Here is a 21,056-nt window from a genome sequence, read left to right as displayed (position 1 = left end):
AGTTGCCTGCATCCCAGTTCCCAGGGACCCAATGTCCTTTTCTGGCCTCTTTGGGCACAAGGCACAACAAGGTGCACATATGTTCATGAAAGCAAATACTTGTATACAGAAAATAAAAATGTATTTTATAAATTCCATTAGGGTCTTTTTGGAACTCACTATGTGACCAAGTTGGCCTTAAAGTCACGGAGATCCGCCTGCTTTGGCCTTCTGAGTACTTTTGGCCTGCCTGAGATTAAAGGCAGGGTTACAGGTGTGTGTGAGCTCTCCGGGAGTGTAGGTTCTGGGAACTGAGTGAGGCCTCTGCAAGGCAGTGCAGGTCTCTAGAATGTCGTCTCTTGTTCTCTCTGGCCTCTGTACTATCTATGGACTGGGACTCTCTGATCCCTTTCCTGGTCCGTCCCTTGCTGCTTGGTGAGGCTTTTGAGTGTTGTCCCCACTCAAAAGGGGTCAGAGGTCAGGACAGGTCAGAGGTCAGAGGTCAGGACAGGTCTTCCACAGAAATGACGCCATCAGCAGATACTGGTCGGTCACTTTGCACCCGCTAAGCCACTACCCTGCATCCTCCCTACAACAAACTTGATTATGCAGGAACAATCACGCCATTTTAATTTTGGAGGGGTAAAATGAGTCTTGTCTAGTTTGTGTGTATAGGAAAAGGTGAGCTGGCACCTGCCCTGGCATTGTAGCCCCAGGCCTGTGATCACTCTTTGACTCCTGTGGTATCTCGGGAGATGGCGGCCATCCACATGGTGGGCAGGGTCCAGGGGCATGGCTGGCACCTTGTCTTTCCTCTGTCGCCTTGGGCCAGGCTCTGGCTTCTCTGAACCTTGATCTCATCTTTGATGGGTGCAGCCATGTTCTACTTCACTATGTTCTAGGGACAACTGGGGATCCCTTGTGAGCACCCAGCTTTGTGTTTGGCATTCAAGGCCCCTCCAACCCCTCTTGCACTGGTCCTCTGTTCTCTGTAAGGAGAGTGTTTATCAGAAACCGACTCTGCCCTGTCACACGGACTGTTAGCTCCAAATGTTAGGCTTATTACCAGCCCTGTCTGTCTGTCTGTCTGTACTGTGGTGCTAGTGATGGAACTGGGGGCTCGTCGTGTAGGTGAGCATCCTCTACTGAGTTGCACCCCAACCCATGCCCATTTGAAAGGTGGGAACCTGGGAGGGCACCGTGGCTTGTGGAGAAGGTTCAGTTAGATGCAAAGCGACACCCCCTGCTGTGCCTGCCCCCCCCCCCTCACCCTGAGAAGAGGAAACAGGGCTTCAAAGGAGAAGGACTATCATGAGCCTCCCTGAGAAGGAGTGTGAAGTCCTGGGTAGTGGGAGGCTGGGAAGTGAGTACCATACCCAGAGCAGATCAGTGGACCCCTGGGCCAGCCACTTAGGCCTCAGCATGGGGGGATTGTGGGGAACTCTCAAAGGTTCTTAAGTTCTCAGTGGTCCTGGACTGCTTGCCTAGTGAGCACAAGACCTGGGATTCCACCCCCAGCACTCAGATAATACTTGTAATTGTGAAACATAATTTCCAGATGGCACCTAACACAAGCATCTAAAGTAAAAAGGGGATTTTCCTCTTCCTCCTCCTCCTCCTCCTTGTCTCTTTTGGTTTTTCGTTTTTTCAAGACAGGGTTTCTCTGTAGGTTGGCCTCGAACTCACAGAGATCCATCTGCCTATCTCTGCTTCCCAAGTGCTGGAATTAAAGGTGTGTGCCACCACCACCTGGCTCTTTTCTTCTTCTTCTTCTTCTTCTTCTTCTTCTTCTTCTTCTTCTTCTTCTTCTTCCTCCTCCTCTTCCTCCTCCTCCTCCTCCTCCTCCTCCTCCTCCTCCTATTTATTTTATGTGCATTGGTGTTTTGCTTTCATGAATGTCGCGTGAGTGTCAGATCCCTGGAGCCAGAGTTACAGACAGGTATAAGCTGCCATGTGGGTGCTGGGAATTGAACCCAAGTCCTCTAGAAGAGCAACCAGTGCTCTTAGCCACTGAGCCATCTCTCCAGACCTCAGTTGTTTCTTTAGAACCCCTGATGAACACCCAGTTCTTATTCATTTTCTGTGGATCTCATTAGGCCTGTGTGGTTTGCTGAGATCTTTAGAGTGGGCATGAGGGGACACCATGATTGTGTCTCTGAGGATGGCAGGGCTTGAGGGATGGGGCTGGGTTGGGACAGGTTATATATTGGAGGGAGATTTTGGAGTTTCCCCAGGGTTCCATGCTGCAGCAACCAGACAAGGCTCGCCTAGAGTGCCACTTGCAGGTATCTGGTGACAGGCTGAGCTGCATGGGTGGGGCGGGCTTAGGGAGATGCTGGGCAGGCGGGCCCAGGGCCATTGGTACTGGGATGTATCTTGGAATTAATCAGGAGCCTGTGGTCAGGCATGCGACTCACAGGAAAGGGCCACCTTCCTCTTGGGACCTCAACTTTCCAGCTCACATCCTGCCCTGTTTCCCTTCGGCCCTCCAGGACCTATCTCTACTTCATAGCCTTCAAGTGGCGGAAGAGATGGGGACCCCCTCAAATGGTGACTCATGGTGACTGGGCAGATGTCACACCTCTACTCCAGGGAGCTCGAGGTCTGGGTCTGAGTTCCAGGAGAGGCACCCTACAAAAGGAGCCTCAACTCCACCCTGTATGCACGTCCCCCCAAATACTGCTGAAGGCTCTGTTGGTGTACTCCCCACCTACTGGAGAGAGAGAGGGAGAGGGAGAGGTCGGGGTCCTGCGGGGGCCCTGAGCTCCTGCAAGACCACTCAAGCAGCCCTTTTCCCTGCTTGTCCTGTGGATCTCATTGCTGTAACACTTGTCTTTTCACTCTTGCTGTGTGACTTCAGCAACTTCTTCAGCTTCTCTGTGCCTGGGCCTCTCCATCAGTGAACTAAGGATGCTGTTACTACTCACATCCTAGATGCTCATGAGGATCCAGTGTTTGCCAAGAGCTTAGAGCGGGCCCAGCTTGTGGAGGGTTTGGACACCAACACCCAGTGTTCCTCGGTCTCTAACGTGACCCTCTCAGTGACTAAGCAGGGTGCAGCTTTGTAAGACTGTGCTCAGTCAAACGTGTCCAGAGTAGCTGGTAGTGGCCTGTCTGTCTTGGTGCTGCTCTGAGAGGGAGCCTGGAGCCCAAGGAGCTTGGTGCCCATTGCCCCTCATAGACAGAAATTCCAAGTCCACCTGAACTGATTACCATGTGTAGAGGCTGGTACAGGCCCTCTGTGTTGAATTCCGGGCGCTTCTCTCATCAATTCGCAGCGGTCTGTGCTGCGGACCTGTGTGCAGAAGTTCCGCATGGCCGCTTGCCGCAGCGGCCCACAGGGTTCTTTTCAGACATCTGCATGCGCGTGCAGCAGCAGAGAAGGATTTCAGGATGAGTTGGTGTAAAGCGGAGTTGAGTTTATTTAGGAAAGAATTTGGGGGTTGGGGAGGCTAAAGAGATGGCTCAGCAGTTAAGAGCATTTATTGCTTTTTCAGAGGACCTGGGTTCAATTCCCAGCACCCACATGGCAGCTCACAACTGTCTATAACTCCATTTCTAGCGGTAAAGTAAAAATAAATTTAAAAAAAAAAGAGGAGGGGAGGGATTAGGAACCTGGATTGATATGTATAATGAAAAAAGATTGTTTTCTTTTTAAAAAAAAATAAAGAAAGAAAAAAGAAAATCCAGGTTTATCTGGAAGTAAAGAAAGGTCACACTCAAAGGTCATGTAGTCTTGGGCCTCAACTGTGGTTTGTTGCTAGTTTGGTATTTATTTCTTATTGTGTGTGTATGATATAAGTGACTGTGGACACATACATGCCACAGCAAGCATGTGGAGGTTAGAAGACAACTTTTGGGGGTCCCTCCTCACTGGTTCCGTGGCTGGAGCTCTGGTTGCCGGGCTCCACAGTGGCCCTTACTGACTGAACCATATCCCTGGCCCTTACTTTAGGTAGCTGTTTTGGTTTTGGTTTCTGAGACAGGATTTCTCTGTGTAGCTCTGGCTATCCTGGAACTCACTCTGCAGACCAGGCTGGCCTCGAACTCACAGTGATCCACCTGCTTCCGTCTCCCAAGTGCTTGGGGCTAAAGGCGTGTGCCACCACCGCCTGGTTACTTTGGGTTCTTTTTGGAAATATGTCTACAAAGAAGGGAAGTTATCTCTGTTGGCAGCCTGCACTGCAAACTCCAGTTGTGGTGGAGTTATTGACTTTTGGCTGAAGAGACTTGGACTCCAGTTTGTGTGAGGGTTTCCTTTCCTTTCCCACAGTCCCTCGGTTTCCCCTGTCTGTTCGCCCTCAGATTCAGAGGGTACTGAGTGTTGCTGGCTCTTCTGCTGCAGCCCACTACTCCTGGCTGGCTCCCAACCTTGCTGCCTTCTCAGCTACCTGGGTTTATATAACCGCATTAACCACAGACAACTCCTACTCCACACATCAGCCAGCATTGCAACCTCTGGCCCAGGTCCCCTTGGGTTTGCTTTAAAGGGCCCCTCTTTACTTTTCTGTATACTGGGAGATATGTGCTTCCCTTGGTTAGTGTAAAGTCTCAAGAGCAGGGCCTATACCCATGTTCTACCTCCTCAAAAGATGGGACATGAATCTTCCAGGGCCTGGTTCCCCCCCCCCTTCAGACACATCTGCCAAGAGACATTCTTGATCCCCTCAGTGATGGGGGACACACTGTGCAGTGTTGTGTGCATTCCAAAGAAAGCTCTCGCTCTCAGACAATTTTTATATGTAGTAAATAGATTTTATTTTAAAATCTGTTTTGTATTTTGTATTGTCTCTCAAAGTCCTTATGGGACGGTTAGCCAAGGACCTGGTGTCCAGGAACTGTACAACTGCCCAGGGTTGAGTGGGCCAACTGGGCTGGCTTCTAACAAGCCAGGCTGTAGGGAAACCCATTGGTCAGAAGACTCCTCAGAACACTGAGTCTGTGGGTGCTGGTGGGCACAGGCCTGGAGGGAATGGGTTGCCATGGAAACAGGCTTTCTCTGGCTGCTCATTGCTGGCCTGGCCCTCAGGAGTCTCTGGTGATTCCTTGAGCCTTTAGACAGGTCTCCCAGCCCCACATTCTCCGAGAGCCACACCCCCGGTGTGCAGCTCCATAGCTCTGAGAATAAAGGACTAACAGACTGCTATACTGGGGTCCCAGTGGGGAGGAGCTGCAGAGCTGGTCTTGGTACTGAGGAGACTTGTTCTGGTACTGTTCTGTGAGGAGATCTGCCCTAATGCTGAGGCCTTCTGCTCCCAGGGGTTCCACCCCTCCCCACCCCCGGTGGCACATCCAGAATGTACTCCAGTGACCCGGTGTGCAGAGTGACCCCTGCTCATGCCATAGCCCTGTCACATAAAGGGAAGAGGTGATGTCGTGGATGACACCCAGCGTAGACTAGACAGCTGAGACCAGAACCAAGGGCTCGGCTTCTGAGCCTTCCCGCCTGCGGTCACCTCTCTTTCTCTCATTCCCAGAATGTTTGGAAGGGCCACAGGGTGTTTTGGCAAGGGGAGGCTTCTAACGGTCTAACAGTTTCCATGTTCACATCCCCACAGAGGCTCTGCAGATGTGGACACTGGGGCCCAGAGAAGGGGAGCGACTCGCCTAGGGACGCACAGCAGGAGAGGCGGACCCCAGACGCCCCAGCTGGTGTTTGTGCCAAGCCCTCAGGCTGTTCCCCAGATCCACTGGGGTAACCTTGCTGCCCACCAGGTTAGCGGAGATGAGAGAGGGGAACCCCAGCCCAGCAGGAGGAGCACAGCAGAGCATTGGATGCTATGGAACCTTCAACATGGTTCCCTCGGGGGCTTCATCTTTGGGCTCAAATTTCTCTCACCACTCATCATTCATTTGGCTCTTTATTAAGCACCTGCTGTGTACCTCATTCTGTGCCCACCAGTGAACAGTTGTAGGAATTAAAGGAAGAGGGGTTGCATGTATGTAGCCAAGGGGGGTACAGTAGTCAGGGGGCTCGTGAAAGGATTTGGGGGCCCCTTTCTAAAAGAGGTGACTTGAAACATTTTTATTGAACTTTATTCTATGTGCTATGGGTGTGTGTGTGTGTGTGTGTGAGCCACGCATGTGTGAAGGTCAGAAATCAGAGGACAGCTTGTAGGGTCATCTTCCACCTTTTTTTTCCATGATGTGGGTCCCGGGGATTGAACTGTGGTCAGCAGGTTTTGTGGCAGGTGCCTTTACTTGCTGAGCCATCTCCCCAACCCAGGAAGTGACCTTTGAGCTGAGAGTTGACGCCATCCCTTCGTCAAACCACATACTGTATGTACTGCTGCTGCGATCACCACATTTAGCGCCTCCCGCCCCGGCCGGTGATAGACAACTGGTCAGATTTAACCCAGCCCCTCCTGTCTGCTGGGGACACAGATATGACTCAGGGTCCCTGCGCAGAAAGACTGAAACTGACTTTGGGTAGCAGTGGTCAGCGCTTTGGACTGGCTTGTCTTCTATCCCTAGCTCGGTCTTAAGTGCCAATAATACGCCCATTTTACAAGTAAAGAAATTGTGAGGCCAGCTCTCCCAGTCGGACTTTTTCCTTCTCAGGACCTCAGTTTCCCCGTTTGCCGAGTGGATGGGGTGGGTCCTTGTCTGCCCCCAGAGGCTCCCCTCTACCTCGAGGTCTTCTGTCGTTCCCAGCCAGGACCATGGGCAGCAACAAGAGCAAGCCCAAAGACGCCAGCCAGAGGCGCCGCAGCCTGGAGCCCGCTGAGAACGTGCACGGGCCTGGGGGCGCCTTCCCCGCTTCGCAGACACCGAGCAAGCCAGCCTCCGCCGACGGCCATCGAGGGCCTAGCGCCGCCTTCGTGACCCCAGGGGCGGCCGAACCCAAGCTCTTCGGAGGCTTCAATACCTCGGACACTGTCACCTCCCCGCAGAGGGCGGGGCCTCTGGCAGGTCGGCTCTCCCCCTCCCCCCTTGCTGTGTGTCCCTGGGCTAGGCGCACCCTCTCTGGGCTCTGGGGACTTGGTTTACCGGGGGCTGCGAGTGGGGAAGAACTCGTAAACTGGAAAGCGGGGTTCCTGCCGCTTTGGGGACTGCCGGGTTCATAGCATAACGGGTTCCGAAGAAGAGGACTGTAGGGAACCGTGTGGTTCGAAGGGAAGAACCGCCCTGGACCGCCTAGCTGCCGCCTCCCATCCAGCCTTTGTTCCCCACTCCGCTATGCAGTGGCCCGAGTGCGCCCCTGCGCCCTCTGTTGGCGCTGCGAGGTGCTGCAGCTCTGACACTGAGGAGCTGAGCTGGGTGACTCACGCTCCTGCCAGATGAGTGCAGGGCTACACACCCACTCGTGCAAATCCTACGCTTAAACCGAGCCACACGCACGGCTGCACACCCACACGGGGCACATCCTACGCTCAGACACAGCCACACGCACGGCTGCACACCCACACATGCAAGCACCTCTCATGGCCATACCCAGCCATATTATGTGCCCACATTGGGCATGCGCCCACATTGAGTGGGGATACCATGGAAATGCTCACAATGTTTCCTGTGCTGGAGACACAACTAGGCCGGACACCGGCAATACAGCACACACAGATGCAGGTGTGCTTACACCTCGCACACTCAGATGCTGCTATGCACCTGCAGTCATTGCTTGCACATGGGATGCAGACGGGCTAGGGTGCCCAGCCTCACAGCTCACCTCAGGAGACCCTTGGACAGGCTGCCGACTTCTGCCTGATGCAGCCACACTACCCATTCGTTCATTTGAGAAGCATTTTGGAGCCCTAGCCAAGGGAGGGTGGGCTGCAAGAGTCCGTGGAGCAGCTGTGGGTGAGGGGAGGCTCCAGGGGAAGGGCCCTGCAGCTTGGCCCAGATACCCAGAACTTCCTGGTACACTCGCACGGAGGCAGGATTCCCACTGTGTGCTGGGGTTTGAGCAGAGCAAGGGTGTCTGTTCCCCGGGACTTCTGCCTGTGTCAGCTAGACACACTAGACAGAGACCGCTTAGCCTACAGCCCGGCAGGGAGGCGCAGGCCCCAGCTCCCTCCCTCCCTCCCTCCTTCCCAGGGACGCAGTGTGGCACTTCTCAGAGTTAGGCTGGCGCTGAGGAAGGCAGTCTCTCAACCTCAGGGCTCTGATACCTTGCACCCCTCTCTGCAGGTGGGGTGACCACCTTTGTGGCCCTCTATGACTATGAGTCACGGACAGAGACTGACCTGTCCTTCAAGAAAGGAGAGCGGCTGCAGATTGTCAACAACACGTGAGTGGCACTGCCCGGAATGCACTGGGGGCGTGGACCCGTCTATACCCAGAGCTGCCGGCAGAGGGCGGTGCAGAGCCCGCAGGGCCGCTTCTGCCCTTGGTGGGTGGTGGCCCTCCTTAGACCCTGACCGCTGTCCTCCCTTGTCCTGGGCCCTGCCTTTGCACCTCAGCTTCTCCCTCTCTCTGCTTCTCTCTCGCTGGCCCTTAGGAGGAAGGTGGATGTCAGGTGTGTACCGAGGCCAGGTGGAGGGGGATGCTTCGCTGAGGCTGGGGCTGCTCTCTGCATGTGCTTCTCCCACTGCCCCTGCGTGTGGTCTCCAGCTCCCTCCCCGTCCCTGTCCCTTCAGCTTATCCTGTATCCCATCCGATTAAGCCAACCCTTCCATCTTCTTCCCACACCTTCCTGTTAGCTCACCTCCTCCCTTTTCGGGTTTGCGATTCCACGTTGAGTGCCAACTGTATACAAGACCCAGTGCGTTCTGGAGGCCAGGGAGGGAGGCAGTGTGGTGGGGAGTGGGCTACCCCAGGCCAGGCCAGGGGCGGGTAGAAGTAGGCTGGGGTCCCCAAAAGATGGCCCTAGGAGAGGGGCTGCTGGTCTGAGGAAGGACAGTGAGCTACGGCAGGTGAGCAACATCTCTGGGAGGGGGCAGCTGGTGGTTGGAGGTGTGTGCTGGGCTGTGGGGAACTCTCCTTGGAGCAGGTAAGGTTTGGAGAATTTGATTTGGGATGTTCTGGAGGGTAGAGGAATCCCTCTCTGAGAGTCACACAGGCCTGGCCAAGGAGGCCAGCTTCCCACATCCCCGACGTGCCTTTCTGCTCGTGCCTCCTGATCCTTGTGTGTGCATGCTGCTCCATTTGCCTGACTATGTCTTCTCCTGTATCCGCCTGGTCAACTCCTGTTCATCCCTCAGGATCCAGGGTGGGACTGCCCTCTGTGGGGCAAAGCGAGCAGGTGCCACGAGCTGCGCCAGTCATTCTTGCCCACACCCCTTCGTCTGTTATCGCTGACCCTGGGGGCAGCAGTCATAGGGGAGGGGCTGGCTCTATTTTAGAGACAAGGAAACTGAGGCTCAGAGTTGTGAAGGCCCTTGTCCAAGGTCACATGGCTACTGAGTAGCAAGCCCAGGATGGAACCTGGACATTTGCTCTCCTTTTCCTAGACTACCATCCTGTCCCTTTGCTTCTGGGGTCTCAGCCTCTGTAGATTCAGGTTGCTGCACTTGGCTGTGGACATCAGAGGCCCCTTGATCTCAGCCTCTCTCTGCCATTGACTATGTTGTGTGGCTTTGTTCAAATCATGGCTCTCTCTGTGCCTCATTTTCCCCATTGGGGAGATGGATGCTTTGGATTGAAAGATTTTAGAGCGCTTCGCACCTGAGTCTGTAGCTTTGGGCAAATCTTCATCTACTCCATGCCTCAGTTTCCCCAACTCTATAAAGAAAACACTGGTCTCTCTTGCCAGAGTGGCTGCAGTTTTCTCCTCTCTTAAATGTAGTTTGCTCAACTGGGGGTGGAAGTCTTGCCTTCTTCCTTGTAGGATGACCTTGGGGGTCAAATAAGACAGGAAACTGTGTGTACCCCAAGAGGGAGAGGAGGTTTGGGCCATGGGTGCAGGGTGAGCTTGCACCCTGCCTGTGTGTCTGTCCTGCACGGCTCCATCTAGAAGGGACTCCTCTGGCCCAGCACCAGCAGAGACAGGGCTGGTGCTCACCTGGCCTCTGTAAAGCTGTGTGAAGAGATGCTCAGACATCCGGTGTGTTCCAGCTCGGGCCTTTCTGTCTCTGGGCCCGGGTGAGGTTGCTGTGTATCTTCTCAGAGTCAAGGCAGGGGCCAAGGACAACACTAGCTGACTCACTTGACACCCACCTTGCCAGCCCCCAAGCCTTGCATGGAGATGAGCTGGAGAGCCATTGAGCCTCATGGTACCCTTCCACGGGACCAGGACCTGGCTTGGCTGTGTGACCTTGCACAGAGCCCTTTGCTTCTCCAGCCTCAGTCTTTCCATCTGTACAGGGGGTTTGGGAAGGGCTGGACCCTATCTCCTAAGCCCTATCCCCTGATCTTCCCTCAAACCTCCAGCCTTTGCCCTGTCCCCTTTGGTTGCTTTGGATGTGAGGCCTCTGGCTGCCCCTTGCCCCATTCCCAGTGTCCCCAGCACTGCCTGGCTCTCGCTCTCTCCCTCGGCCCCCTGCCACAGCCTCTCACCACCCCCATCTCTACCTCTTCTCTCCGGTTGGGCTCTCGCTTGCTCCTCCCTCCTCTGTCTCTGGACCCCTGCTCCAGCCAGACCTGGTTCACATTCAGATGGCTGCAAAGGTACTTCCGCCCCTCCCCCTCCCACCCAAGCCCAGAGCCCGAACCCTGCCAGGAGTCCTCCTCCCTCCTCCCTCTTCCTCTTTCCTTCCCCTCTTCCTGGGGCAGATAGTGTAGAGGGCCCTGGGCACTGGGGCTCTGCCACCTCATTCCCCATGACTCGCTGTGTGACTTTGGGCACGGCCCAGTTCTCTCTGGTTTCTCTTTCCCCCTGAACAGGGGTAGGCTGCAGGAGGAGGCCTGTCGTTTCAGTTAAGGACCTTTAGGAGTGAGCTATGACTTGGGGCAGGGGCAGGGGCAGGGGCAGGTAGTGCTTGTTTGAAGGGATAAGCCTGAGCTGTTGCTGGGCCCCAGAAAGGCCATCCTTGTCTCCACTGGGTGTCAGGGCTCTCAGGGCTTGGGGAGACATCGAAGGTCTAATCTGGCATCCATCTCATGTAAACCCTGTTTACCCCTTCTCCTCCCCTAGGCAGGGAGCTTTCTCCCTTCCTCTCTCCCAAGGCAGCCCTTGGCACCTGAAGGCCGCTATGCATTCTGGACATTCAGTGCCTCTGGGCTCAGTCCTTGGGCTGACAGGGCTCAGTCCTGCTGGGGTTTGGGGTGGTGTCCTTCTGGGTCAGTGCGACAGGGAGGTGTGAGTTCCAGGCCAGCTCGTGCTGGCTCACTGTGGACACGGGCTGGTCCAGCTTCCCTTGCTGCAGAGCCTGGCCATGCACGTGGGAAGGTCAGGGTTACTGATCCTGCTCCCCTGATGATGTCATTCCTTGCTCCCTCCCACCTGCTCAGAGAGGGAGACTGGTGGCTGGCACACTCGCTGAGCACGGGGCAGACCGGTTACATCCCCAGCAACTACGTGGCGCCCTCCGACTCCATCCAGGCCGAGGAGTGAGTATGTTGTCTGGCTGCTGCCACTGCCACCACTGCAACGTCCCTCCTGGGTCTCGGTGGCACCAGTACCCAGGGCCAGCGTTGTGGGCAGTGAACACTAGCCGACCAACACAAATTTGTCCCTCCCGCCCCAGGTGGTACTTTGGCAAGATCACCAGACGGGAGTCGGAGCGGCTACTGCTCAGCGCTGAGAACCCAAGAGGGACCTTCCTTGTGAGGGAGAGTGAGACCACAAAAGGTACGCCAGAGCTTCGAGGGTACTGTTTGAGCTGGGTATTGGAGGGTGAATAGGAGTTTGGCACATGGGATGGGGAGGAAGAGCCCTTCGGTGGGGGTGATAGCAGGAATTAAATATGGTGCTTGGGGAAGACGAGTAATCCAGAGGTGGTCATGGCACCCAAAGCTTTCTGCTTTGTTTCTCACACGGGATTGGTTACAGGCAGTGAGGAGCTCTGAGTGCACACAGCCACACTTGTTCCTGGATGGGCACAGATGCAGGGGACCCCTCTGTTCCCCTTCCCCCTTTCCCAGGGGCCTTTCCTGGTCTCACCCTTTCCCCACAGTCTGTCTCTGCTCGGTCCTGCCCCTTCTCCATGTCATGTCATGTCACCATGACAACCAAGCCAGGCTCTTTCCTGTGGGCCTGGGGCTTAGCAGGAGATAGAAAAGTATGTGTGCCCCAGTGTGTGCTTGTGCACTGTTGGGTTGGGGTTGACCAGCGCTGCCTAGGAGTGAGAGGTGGCCTGGCATTGGTTCCTGGGGCCCAGGGGTGGGGTGGGCATGGGCCAGTGTGAGCATGTGGTCACTGGGCGTAGGGGTGCTACTGTATGTATATGAGGTCCCACTTGGCCGTGGACTTCAGCTGGTGCCTCCTGTTTGGACACGATGTGGGCCACCTGCAGAAACCATGTCTTCCCAGTGTTGCTTTGAGACAGACAAGGATGGGTCCCAGGTACAGGCCCACCTCGCTCACTCACAGGTTACCAGAGGATCATCATATCTCCCTGCCGATGCCCAGTGGGGCTCCAGGGGCCTCAGCAGTGGGTGATGGGGAGGTAGGCCTTCCGTCAGATCCCTGGAGCCTGGGCTCCACTTCTGGGCTCCCTTTCTTCTCTGATGCTACCCCAGATGTCACTGGCTCTATTTAACAAAGCTAAGAACCCAAGGCTGCCTGGGGCCATTCCCAGACCCCAGCCAGCATTTACAGTGTGCTTGCTGAGGTCACGTGACTCTTCACAGTGGTCTCATTGTGTAGAGGAGGAAACTGAGGCCTAGAGAGGACAAGCAGTGGCTTGTCAGGGTTACACAATTGAGAGCACACTAGAGATTCAGAGATCCTACCAGGGCTAAGAGTTTGAGGGGAGGGGGGATCCTGCCTTGGGGGTTTTGTGCCTTGCCTGGCTACACCCACATGGCTGCCCTGGAACCTAATCCTCATCATACTGAAAAAGGGTGGGGATTGAATTCACTTCCCCAAGTAAGGGGCACATCAGCAGGGTGCCAGGGACGTCTCCTCCCTGTTTGTCCACAGGTGCCTACTGCCTCTCTGTATCTGACTTCGACAATGCCAAGGGCCTCAACGTGAAACACTACAAGATCCGCAAACTGGACAGCGGTGGTTTCTACATCACCTCCCGCACCCAGTTCAACAGCCTGCAGCAGTTAGTGGCTTACTACTCCAGTGAGTGTCCCCTGGCTGTGTGGGAACTCACTGGCTGCCACCCCAGGAGGGGCGTGGGATACCATAGGGTGCCTCTTTTCCATCTCCTCCCTCCCTCTTCCTGCCCAGCCCCCTCCTCTCCTGCAGCTGGTTGGTGAGGAGGGGTCTGCCTTGAGCAAGCTAGAAGGGAGGGGTGGAGGGGCTGGTGGTAATTGTTTCTGCAGCTCTAAGACTGGTCTGAACCAGTTCCTGGGAGAGGAGAAGGGGAGGCCTCTTTGATAGAGAACAGCAGGGGGCTGGAGCTGGGGTACAGGCCGTAAGCAGTGATAGGGCTGGTGTGCCCTTCTTGCCTGGCATCTGCGGGCATAAGCTACTAGAACTGTCCCCTCAGCCTGGGCCTCTGGCTTCTCTAGGACCAGCTGCCTCTCTATCCATCTGTCCGTCTGCCTCTGCTCTGGGACTTATTTGGTTCCTAGTCCAAATCCACTAGGGCAAAGCTCTAAGCCCTGGTGGTTAAATACCCGTCAGTTCCTCCAACCTCACTTACCCGCCTCCTGGCAGCTTTTCCAACACCACAGTTGATCTTGTCTTGGCCCCTGGCACAGGCTGTGTGTTGTTTGGGGTACGACCCTAGTTACCCCTCAAGCCAGGCCAGGAACCTCTTTGTCTGGAATGCCTTCCAGGGCTCCCGAAGGATTCCCAAAGCTTGACTCCCCCCTCCCAAACTATCCTCTGTCACGTCTGTGGTCCTGAGAGGTGACCAGGGGAGCTTGATAGATGACTGGGGTAGAGGTGGTATCTGTGGACTCCCTGGGGTAGGCACCCATACCTGTCCCTCCTGGTCCTCTTGCACCCTCCAGTCTGATGAATGAGTGAATGAGTGCGTTGGGCAGGGACTTTCGTTTGTGGGCCTGTGGGGAGTGGAGTGCACAGGCGTGTGTCTACCTGTCCCCAGAGCTGGTGTGTACATGGTGTGTAGGGCTGTGCCCTCGGGACAGGGAAGCCAGCCTGCTGTGTGACCCTGCCTGAGCCCCATTCCCTGCCTCCATCTTCAGAACATGCCGATGGCCTGTGCCACCGCCTCACTACCGTGTGCCCCACGTCCAAGCCGCAGACCCAGGGCCTGGCCAAGGATGCCTGGGAGATCCCCCGGGAGTCCCTGCGTCTGGAGGTCAAGTTGGGCCAGGGCTGCTTCGGAGAGGTGTGGATGGGTAAGGAACACACACCTCTGTCCCCACCCGAGACAGACAGCTCAAGATCTTGGGTACCCCTCTCTTTAATTGTCTCTGCTGAGCAGCTAGTCTCCGTTTTTGTTGTATTATTGTAATTAACCATACGGAGTATCACGTTTCCTGCGACACTTTTAAACCCACACGTAACATACTTACTTGCTCATGCCCCTTTACCCCAACTGTGACCCAGCTGGGGTCAGCACTGAGATGGGCACACCCGACTCCTTGTAGCCCATGCATGTAAAGACTAGGGGAATTGTGCACCCAGAGCTGCTGGGGCCTAGGCACCACTGTCCTCCAGGGCCGGTGAGGGTCTGGTCAGGCCTCAGCCTCCTGAATTAAGCTTCAAGAGGCATCTGCATATTAGCTTGGCACAGAAAGAGAAAGTGCTGTGGGGAAGGATTTGTGGGAAGTCAGTGTCCCTATTCCATTTCCCGTCTAACGCTGGAGCCACCGGGAGTCCCCTGAGATAGTTAGCCACAGACACCCCAGGTCCCTCTGCCACTAGCTGCTCTCTGGCCACCAGGAGTAGAGGGGAACTGGTTGGGGCTGCAGTGGCTGTACCATTCACTTTCTCCCTTCTGAGGGTGCTAGAGGGGTTGGGGCCAGGTGGGGGAAGAAAGTTCTGGGCTGTGAAGAGAAAGAGCAGGGGAAAAGCCAGCTCCTAAGCTCAGACCTACAGGAGGGTTTAGGCAGAACCTGGGTGAGCCCCAGCCTTGGCCCGTCTCACTATGATTCTTGGCAAGTGTATAGTGGGGATCTTAGAGGGCCTGCCACCTCTCTGTGGGGTTTCTGCACAGACCAAGAATCACCATAATCAGATCCCCAAGTGACCTGACTCAAGAAGAGCTAGGAGCTGACCTGTGCCACCTCGGATCCAGTCCTGTGACAAGGAGAACCCAAGGCTGGCCTGTCAGTTCCCCTGCTTGTATGGTGCCAACCCTGCAGAACTCTCGTTCTGGTGTCCCCAGTGGCCCCAGACACAGGCTCCCTCTCGTGTCTTATGTTCTCATTGCTGATGCCTGAAGCACTGACGGTGCCCTCTGGGCAGAACCATGGTCACCCACCCGCCAGGCTGCCATCCTGCTTTCTGGCAACATTCCTGATCAGTCAGTGTCTAGTAGCGGTTACGGTCTGTTAGCAGGTTCCAGACACTCATGTCACAGCCCTGGGAGGAGTCTCCATTCCTCGAGTCCATTATATAAGTGGGAATACAGTCTCAGTAAGGTCTCTGGCCTTGGCTGAGCCCATTCCATGAGCTGAGATAGGCACCCATGTAGGCTGGCCTGGCCCCGTGCAACAGAAAGGTGGCCCGTACTGAGGTCACTGTGTCCCTCTCCCACAGGCACCTGGAACGGCACAACGAGGGTTGCCATCAAAACCCTGAAGCCAGGCACCATGTCTCCAGAGGCCTTCCTGCAGGAGGCCCAAGTCATGAAGAAACTGAGGCATGAGAAACTGGTGCAGCTGTATGCCGTGGTGTCGGAGGAACCTATTTACATCGTGACGGAGTACATGAGCAAGGGTAAGGCCTGTGCCTGGAGATCCATTCGGGTGCCTGGGCAGGGCAGGGCACGCAAGGGAACGTCCTACCCTGAGCCAACCCTTGACGAGGTAACTCAGGTTACCTGAGCGACTGCCTTAATAATACCTTTTTAAAAGGATTAGCCTTTGTCCTTTACCACCGTCAAGATCCCTGTTGTTGCTGGGTGGTGTGGTGGCTCGCACCTATAATCCCAGTACCCAGGGGGTTGAAGCAGGAGCATCTTGAGTTTGAGGCCAGGTTGGCTACATACCAAGACTGTCTCAGTAAACAGCAATGTGGGGTTGGGGATGTAGCTCAGTTGGTAGAGTGCCTGCCTAGCACACATAAGGCTTGGCTGTAGGTTTGACACCCCCCCCCCCCCAGCACTGCACCGATTACATGTCATATACCTGTAGTCCCAGCGCTGAGGGGGTAAAAGGAGGAAGATCAAGAGTTCAAGGTCAGCCTCCATTACATAGTGTGTTGGGCTACTTAAGACCCTGTCTCAAAACAAATATATATCTATATATCACCCACATTACCCCAGAGTTCCCTACTGCTCTTAGTGATAGATAGGACTATTCAGCTCCAGCCCCCAGGAAGCCACCGGCTGGCAGACTGGTAGACTTGGTCCAGATAAACATAATGTCTGTTGGGCTTTATACATGGTCTTTTGCATCTAACACTCCCCCCAACACACACACCTTACTACAACGGCCAGTAGGATTCTTTGGTCTCACTCCAAGCACTGAACTGAGGCTTTTTCCCTTACTGGTTGAGCAGGTGGCCAGGGTCTGGGAGCCACAGCTTCCTGCATAGGGAAACCCTGGCAAGGCTAGAGCTGGCTTTCTCTTTGCAGGGAGTCTGCTGGACTTTCTCAAGGGGGAAACGGGCAAATATCTGCGGCTACCCCAGCTGGTGGACATGGCTGCTCAGGTAAGTCTCCCCTCCCACCTTCCCACACACCTTTAGCCCTCGGGTCAGAGCGCCCTCTCTAGGAGGCCTGCTGTCATCATGTCCAAATCTCACCTTGCCACTCTGGAGCTCTTGCTAATGCCTGGGTTGGTAGTTCTGGACTGCTCACCATATCTAGGCATCAGAGAGGCACATATGCATAATTAAAAATAAAAATAAAATATTAAAAGTTTAAAATTTATTGTTTGCATTTGATAGATGAGGAAACCGAGGCTCAGAGAGGGGACTTGGGATTACAGGCAGGACCAGGCCTGTGCCTGTGTCTGTGGGTCATTGGGGACCTCTTTTTTATACCCATCCTGCTTCCTTGGCAGCATTGTCCTTTGCCTGTCCTCCTCCCCCACTGAGCTCTGGTCTACTTTTTCTTTTTAAAAATTTTATTTATTTATGCATTTTCTTTTAAGTGTGAGTGCACTGTCTGCTCATATGCCCGCATGCCAGAAGAAGGCATCAGATCCCATTATAATGGTTGTGAGCCACCCTGTGGTTGCTGGGAATTGAACTCAAAGCCTCTGGAAGAGCAGACACAGTGCCTTAACCACTGAGCCACCTGTCCAGCCATGGTCTCCTTTTTCAGACCAGTGGTGTTTATTATAAGCTGAATGAATTCCTTGCTTGAAAAGACATGGATGGGCAAGGCCTTTGGCTGTCTCTCTATGCCTGGGGATGACCAGCCTGGAATACCTGCTTACAGCCCTGGGATGGGTGTGGCTTGGTCCCTGAGCCAGGCTCTCTGTCTCTACAGATCGCCTCAGGTATGGCCTATGTGGAGCGGATGAACTACGTGCACCGGGACCTCCGAGCCGCCAATATCCTGGTTGGAGAGAATCTGGTGTGTAAGGTGGCTGACTTTGGTCTAGCCCGACTCATAGAAGACAACGAATACACAGCCCGGCAAGGTGGGAGCTCCCGGGGGTGCATCCGATGATGTCAGGCCACCAGGTGGAAGTGAGACTGGTGGTGACACCCTGTGCCTTCTTGCCTTCAGGTGCCAAATTCCCCATCAAGTGGACTGCTCCCGAAGCTGCTCTGTATGGCAGATTCACCATCAAGTCAGACGTGTGGTCCTTTGGGATCCTGCTGACCGAGCTCACCACTAAGGGACGGGTGCCCTACCCTGGTGAGGGGGCTACACCTGTGTCCCTGACCTTTGCCCTAGGAGCAAGTCTCACCTCTCTCCCCACCCCACACACACCACCTCTGGGCTTCCTCTTTCTGGGACTGAATACCAAAAGGGGCTAATCTCCTATCTCAGGCTGACTCTTAGTCTCAGAGACAGGGCTTTATCCACCAGAAGCTAAAAAGCTGTCTAGGCTGCATCAGTCTCTGGCTCCGTCTCCTCACAGCCCTCTGTTCATAGGAATGGTGAACCGTGAGGTGCTGGACCAGGTGGAGCGGGGCTACCGGATGCCTTGTCCCCCTGAGTGCCCCGAGTCCCTGCACGATCTCATGTGCCAGTGTTGGCGGAAGGAGCCTGAGGAGCGGCCCACCTTCGAGTACCTGCAGGCCTTCCTGGAGGATTACTTCACGTCCACCGAGCCTCAGTACCAGCCTGGGGAGAACCTATAGGAACTGTGTGCACAGGACTGTCACCCTAGGCTTCTGGGTGTGGCCTCTGATGCACCTGCCTCCGTCACCCTCTCTCTGGGGCTGGGTTGCCTCAGCAATGCCCCTTCTGGAGCATGGAAGGGCTTCAGGGACAGGGACAGACTGGAAGGACAGGTTGAGGCTGGTACAGTGACTGTCCCATACTGCCCAGGCCCACTCTGTATTCTGTCTGGAGTCAGCCTCCTTCTCTCAGGAGACCCTGGGTGAAGATCAGGGCTGGGGTGGTTTCCAGCCTCAGTCCTCTCCACTCACCTGACTCCTCCCACATTCTTCACCCTGGGTCTGTTTCAAAATGGCCAAAGAGCCTTTCCAAAGAGGAAGAGGCCCACATGTACTTCCTGCCTTGGCCATCCTTGTTGGAGGCTTCTGGGTGGAACACTGGGTCTAGAACCATCTCCCATGGCTCTCAGCTAGACAGTCCAAGGCCCCACACGCTGGGATACAAGTCAGGGTGAGCCTTCCTTCAGCCCTGTCCTCCACATGGGACCCTTGGTGATCACCGACACATTACCCTCATTTCTCTGTCAGAAAACCTGAATCCAGGAGTGACTGTGACTTGCCCAAGACCACGGGCAGTTCAGGGTTGAGGTGGGTTAGCACCTGGTGCTCCCTCTGTCTTCCTCAGGAACCAATGAGAACTGTCCTCAAAGGCACTGGACAGGCTGGGGCCTGAGAATGGGTTAAAGGTGGCGGAGTTAGGCTGCCATTGAAGCTCATGGGTTTGTCGTGGGGGAAGAATGGGGGCAAGCATAATGCTGAGTCAGGAATGGGGTGCAGAGTGATGGTGTGGACCAGGCTCAGTCACAGTGCGGGTGGGTTTTGACCTTAAGAGCCAGCCATGAGATGGAATGAGCTCTCGGGCTGCAGAGGCAATCAAGTGGAAGTAGAAGAGCTAAGAAGCTGGGAGCCCTAGCTGTCCTTTGTCCCAATCATTTCAACACCTGGCCCCATGCTGGTACTCCTTAGCTTGCAGGGAGGGAGGGGAGCTCCTTGGTCAGGGAAGGGAGGGTATGGACCCTCACTGCTGTGTATCAACACTGGCCTTGCCCTCTCTGGGAGCTGCAGTCTCTCCAGCTGTGGCCATTGTTCAGCCTCTGTATCGATCACAGCTGGGGTCCAGGAGAGCACAGCTCTGCCACAGCAGTCAGCTGACTGCTCGGTCCCTGACTCTTCTGCCCAGCCTTGGGGTGTGTGGTAGCTTCTCTCTGCCTCAGTGTCCCCATCTGTAAGGTGGGTAGTTGATGGTTTGTGGCATCTCCGCTGAGGGCCTCTGTGTGTATGTGTGTATGTACATTTGCCTGTGTGTCTTCCCCTGTGTGTGTGTGTGTACATGTGTCTTCCCCTGTGTCCATATTTAACATGTAAAACACCCCTACTCTCTCCCCAGACATGACCATTTCACCCACTGCCCCATCACAGCAATAATGTCCCCACTGCCGGGGCTTTGAGCCAGCCAGGCCCTGCCTGCAGGGAAGGAGGCCAAGCTTGGCCTGCCCTGATATTTCCACTTTCCTCCCATTGTCTCTTGCCCAGTTTTCCCATCCACCTGGCAGGTCTGAGCTTGCCACCCCATTCTTCCCACCCACTCCAGCTACCCAAGGACCTTTGCATACGGTGGCCTCAACTGTTCTGTTTTCTTTTTCTTTCTTTCTTTTTTAACAGTGTTTTGTAGATTTCAGATGACTATGCAGAGGCCTTGGGGACCCCCTCCCCAGCTCTGGGTAGGGCCCGGGGATCCCTCATTCCATGGCCCAGACTTGGAGGGAGGGGGACCCAGAACTGGTTGTACATACTTTGCATACTGTCTGATTAAACACAAACAGACCTCAGTTTGGCCAACCGTTTATTGAATGTCTACTATGTGTGGGAGGGTCCTGGATGTGAGGGGACACAGCCCGTAGGCGCCTTGATCCCTGCGGCTGAGTGACTTCCAGCCCTGGAGGTGATGTGATCAGATGGGACAGGCACAGCACATCCCATCTGAGGGTCTGGGGGAAGCACCCAGTTTAGGACAAGGATGATTGTGAGATATGGGTACCTGGCAGAATGGGGCACATTCCAGGCTGCATGGAGTGTGTTCATGGGTGATCTCAGAGACTGTGTGTGTGTCCTGGTGATCTCAGAGACTGTGTGTGTGTGTGTGTGTGTCCTGATCTTAAAGACTCTCTCTGTGTGTGCATGTGTGTTCCGGTGATCTCAAAGGCTCTGGGGCTGGGTTGGACAGGAGTGAACCCATGCAAACCCTGAGCGGGGAGAAGCCATGCCACCTGCCTTGCCTTGTCCCTGGCCCATCTGGAGACCTGCAGAGACTTCTTCAGAGTAAACCTGGGCCTGCAAGTCTTTGCTAGCTGCTCAGTTCAAACCAGAACACGTCTCAGTTCATGTCCACTTTACAAGCCAGGACCACAGTGGGCACCCGAGGCCACCCCGTTCTTCCCATTCCACTTCAGCTGCTGAAGGACCTTTGTGTAAGGTGGCCTCAACTTTCTGTCCTGTTTTCTTCAAAATGTGTGCTGGGAGCAAGGTGGGCGTGAATAGGAGCTTACCCACGAATCTTCTGTTCTCAGTGTGCTCATGCGCATGCACACACACACACACACACCACACACACACACACACACACACACACACACACACACACACTGTG

At 55.0% G+C, this 21,056-nt stretch overlaps 1 protein-coding gene across 7 annotated transcripts in view; it reads left to right on the top strand.

Annotated features, from left to right (window-relative positions):
• Src (SRC proto-oncogene, non-receptor tyrosine kinase) overlaps positions 1-20,238 on the top strand; it is a 46,851-nt gene extending 26,613 nt beyond the window's left edge. For 4 of the 7 annotated variants that reach the window (XM_041670267.1, XM_041670270.1, XM_041670268.1 and 1 more), the window contains 14 exons: positions 5,538-5,694; positions 6,634-6,891; positions 8,107-8,206; positions 8,417-8,434; positions 10,492-10,524; positions 11,308-11,406; positions 11,544-11,647; positions 12,941-13,090; positions 14,125-14,280; positions 15,647-15,826; positions 16,686-16,762; positions 17,547-17,700; positions 17,790-17,921; positions 18,162-20,238. In XM_041670267.1, coding sequence (XP_041526201.1) covers positions 6,642-6,891; positions 8,107-8,206; positions 8,417-8,434; positions 10,492-10,524; positions 11,308-11,406; positions 11,544-11,647; positions 12,941-13,090; positions 14,125-14,280; positions 15,647-15,826; positions 16,686-16,762; positions 17,547-17,700; positions 17,790-17,921; positions 18,162-18,370 — 1,662 coding nt within the window. In that variant the 5' untranslated portion in view covers positions 5,538-5,694; positions 6,634-6,641 and the 3' untranslated portion in view covers positions 18,371-20,238. The remainder of the gene's footprint in view (positions 1-5,537; positions 5,695-6,633; positions 6,892-8,106; positions 8,207-8,416; positions 8,435-10,491; positions 10,525-11,307; positions 11,407-11,543; positions 11,648-12,940; positions 13,091-14,124; positions 14,281-15,646; positions 15,827-16,685; positions 16,763-17,546; positions 17,701-17,789; positions 17,922-18,161) is intronic. The other 3 variants (XM_041670273.1, XM_041670272.1, XM_041670274.1) reach the window with 3 other exon arrangements.
• Positions 20,239-21,056: the final 818 nt, after the last annotated feature.

Source organism: Microtus oregoni, unplaced genomic scaffold (assembly GCF_018167655.1).
Source record: "Microtus oregoni isolate MIOR12 unplaced genomic scaffold, Mior012 000020F_ref0000438, whole genome shotgun sequence".
Taxonomy (NCBI): domain Eukaryota; kingdom Metazoa; phylum Chordata; class Mammalia; order Rodentia; family Cricetidae; genus Microtus; species Microtus oregoni.
Note: the sequence above shows the minus strand (reverse complement) of the source record. Positions and strands in the feature narration are given on the sequence as shown.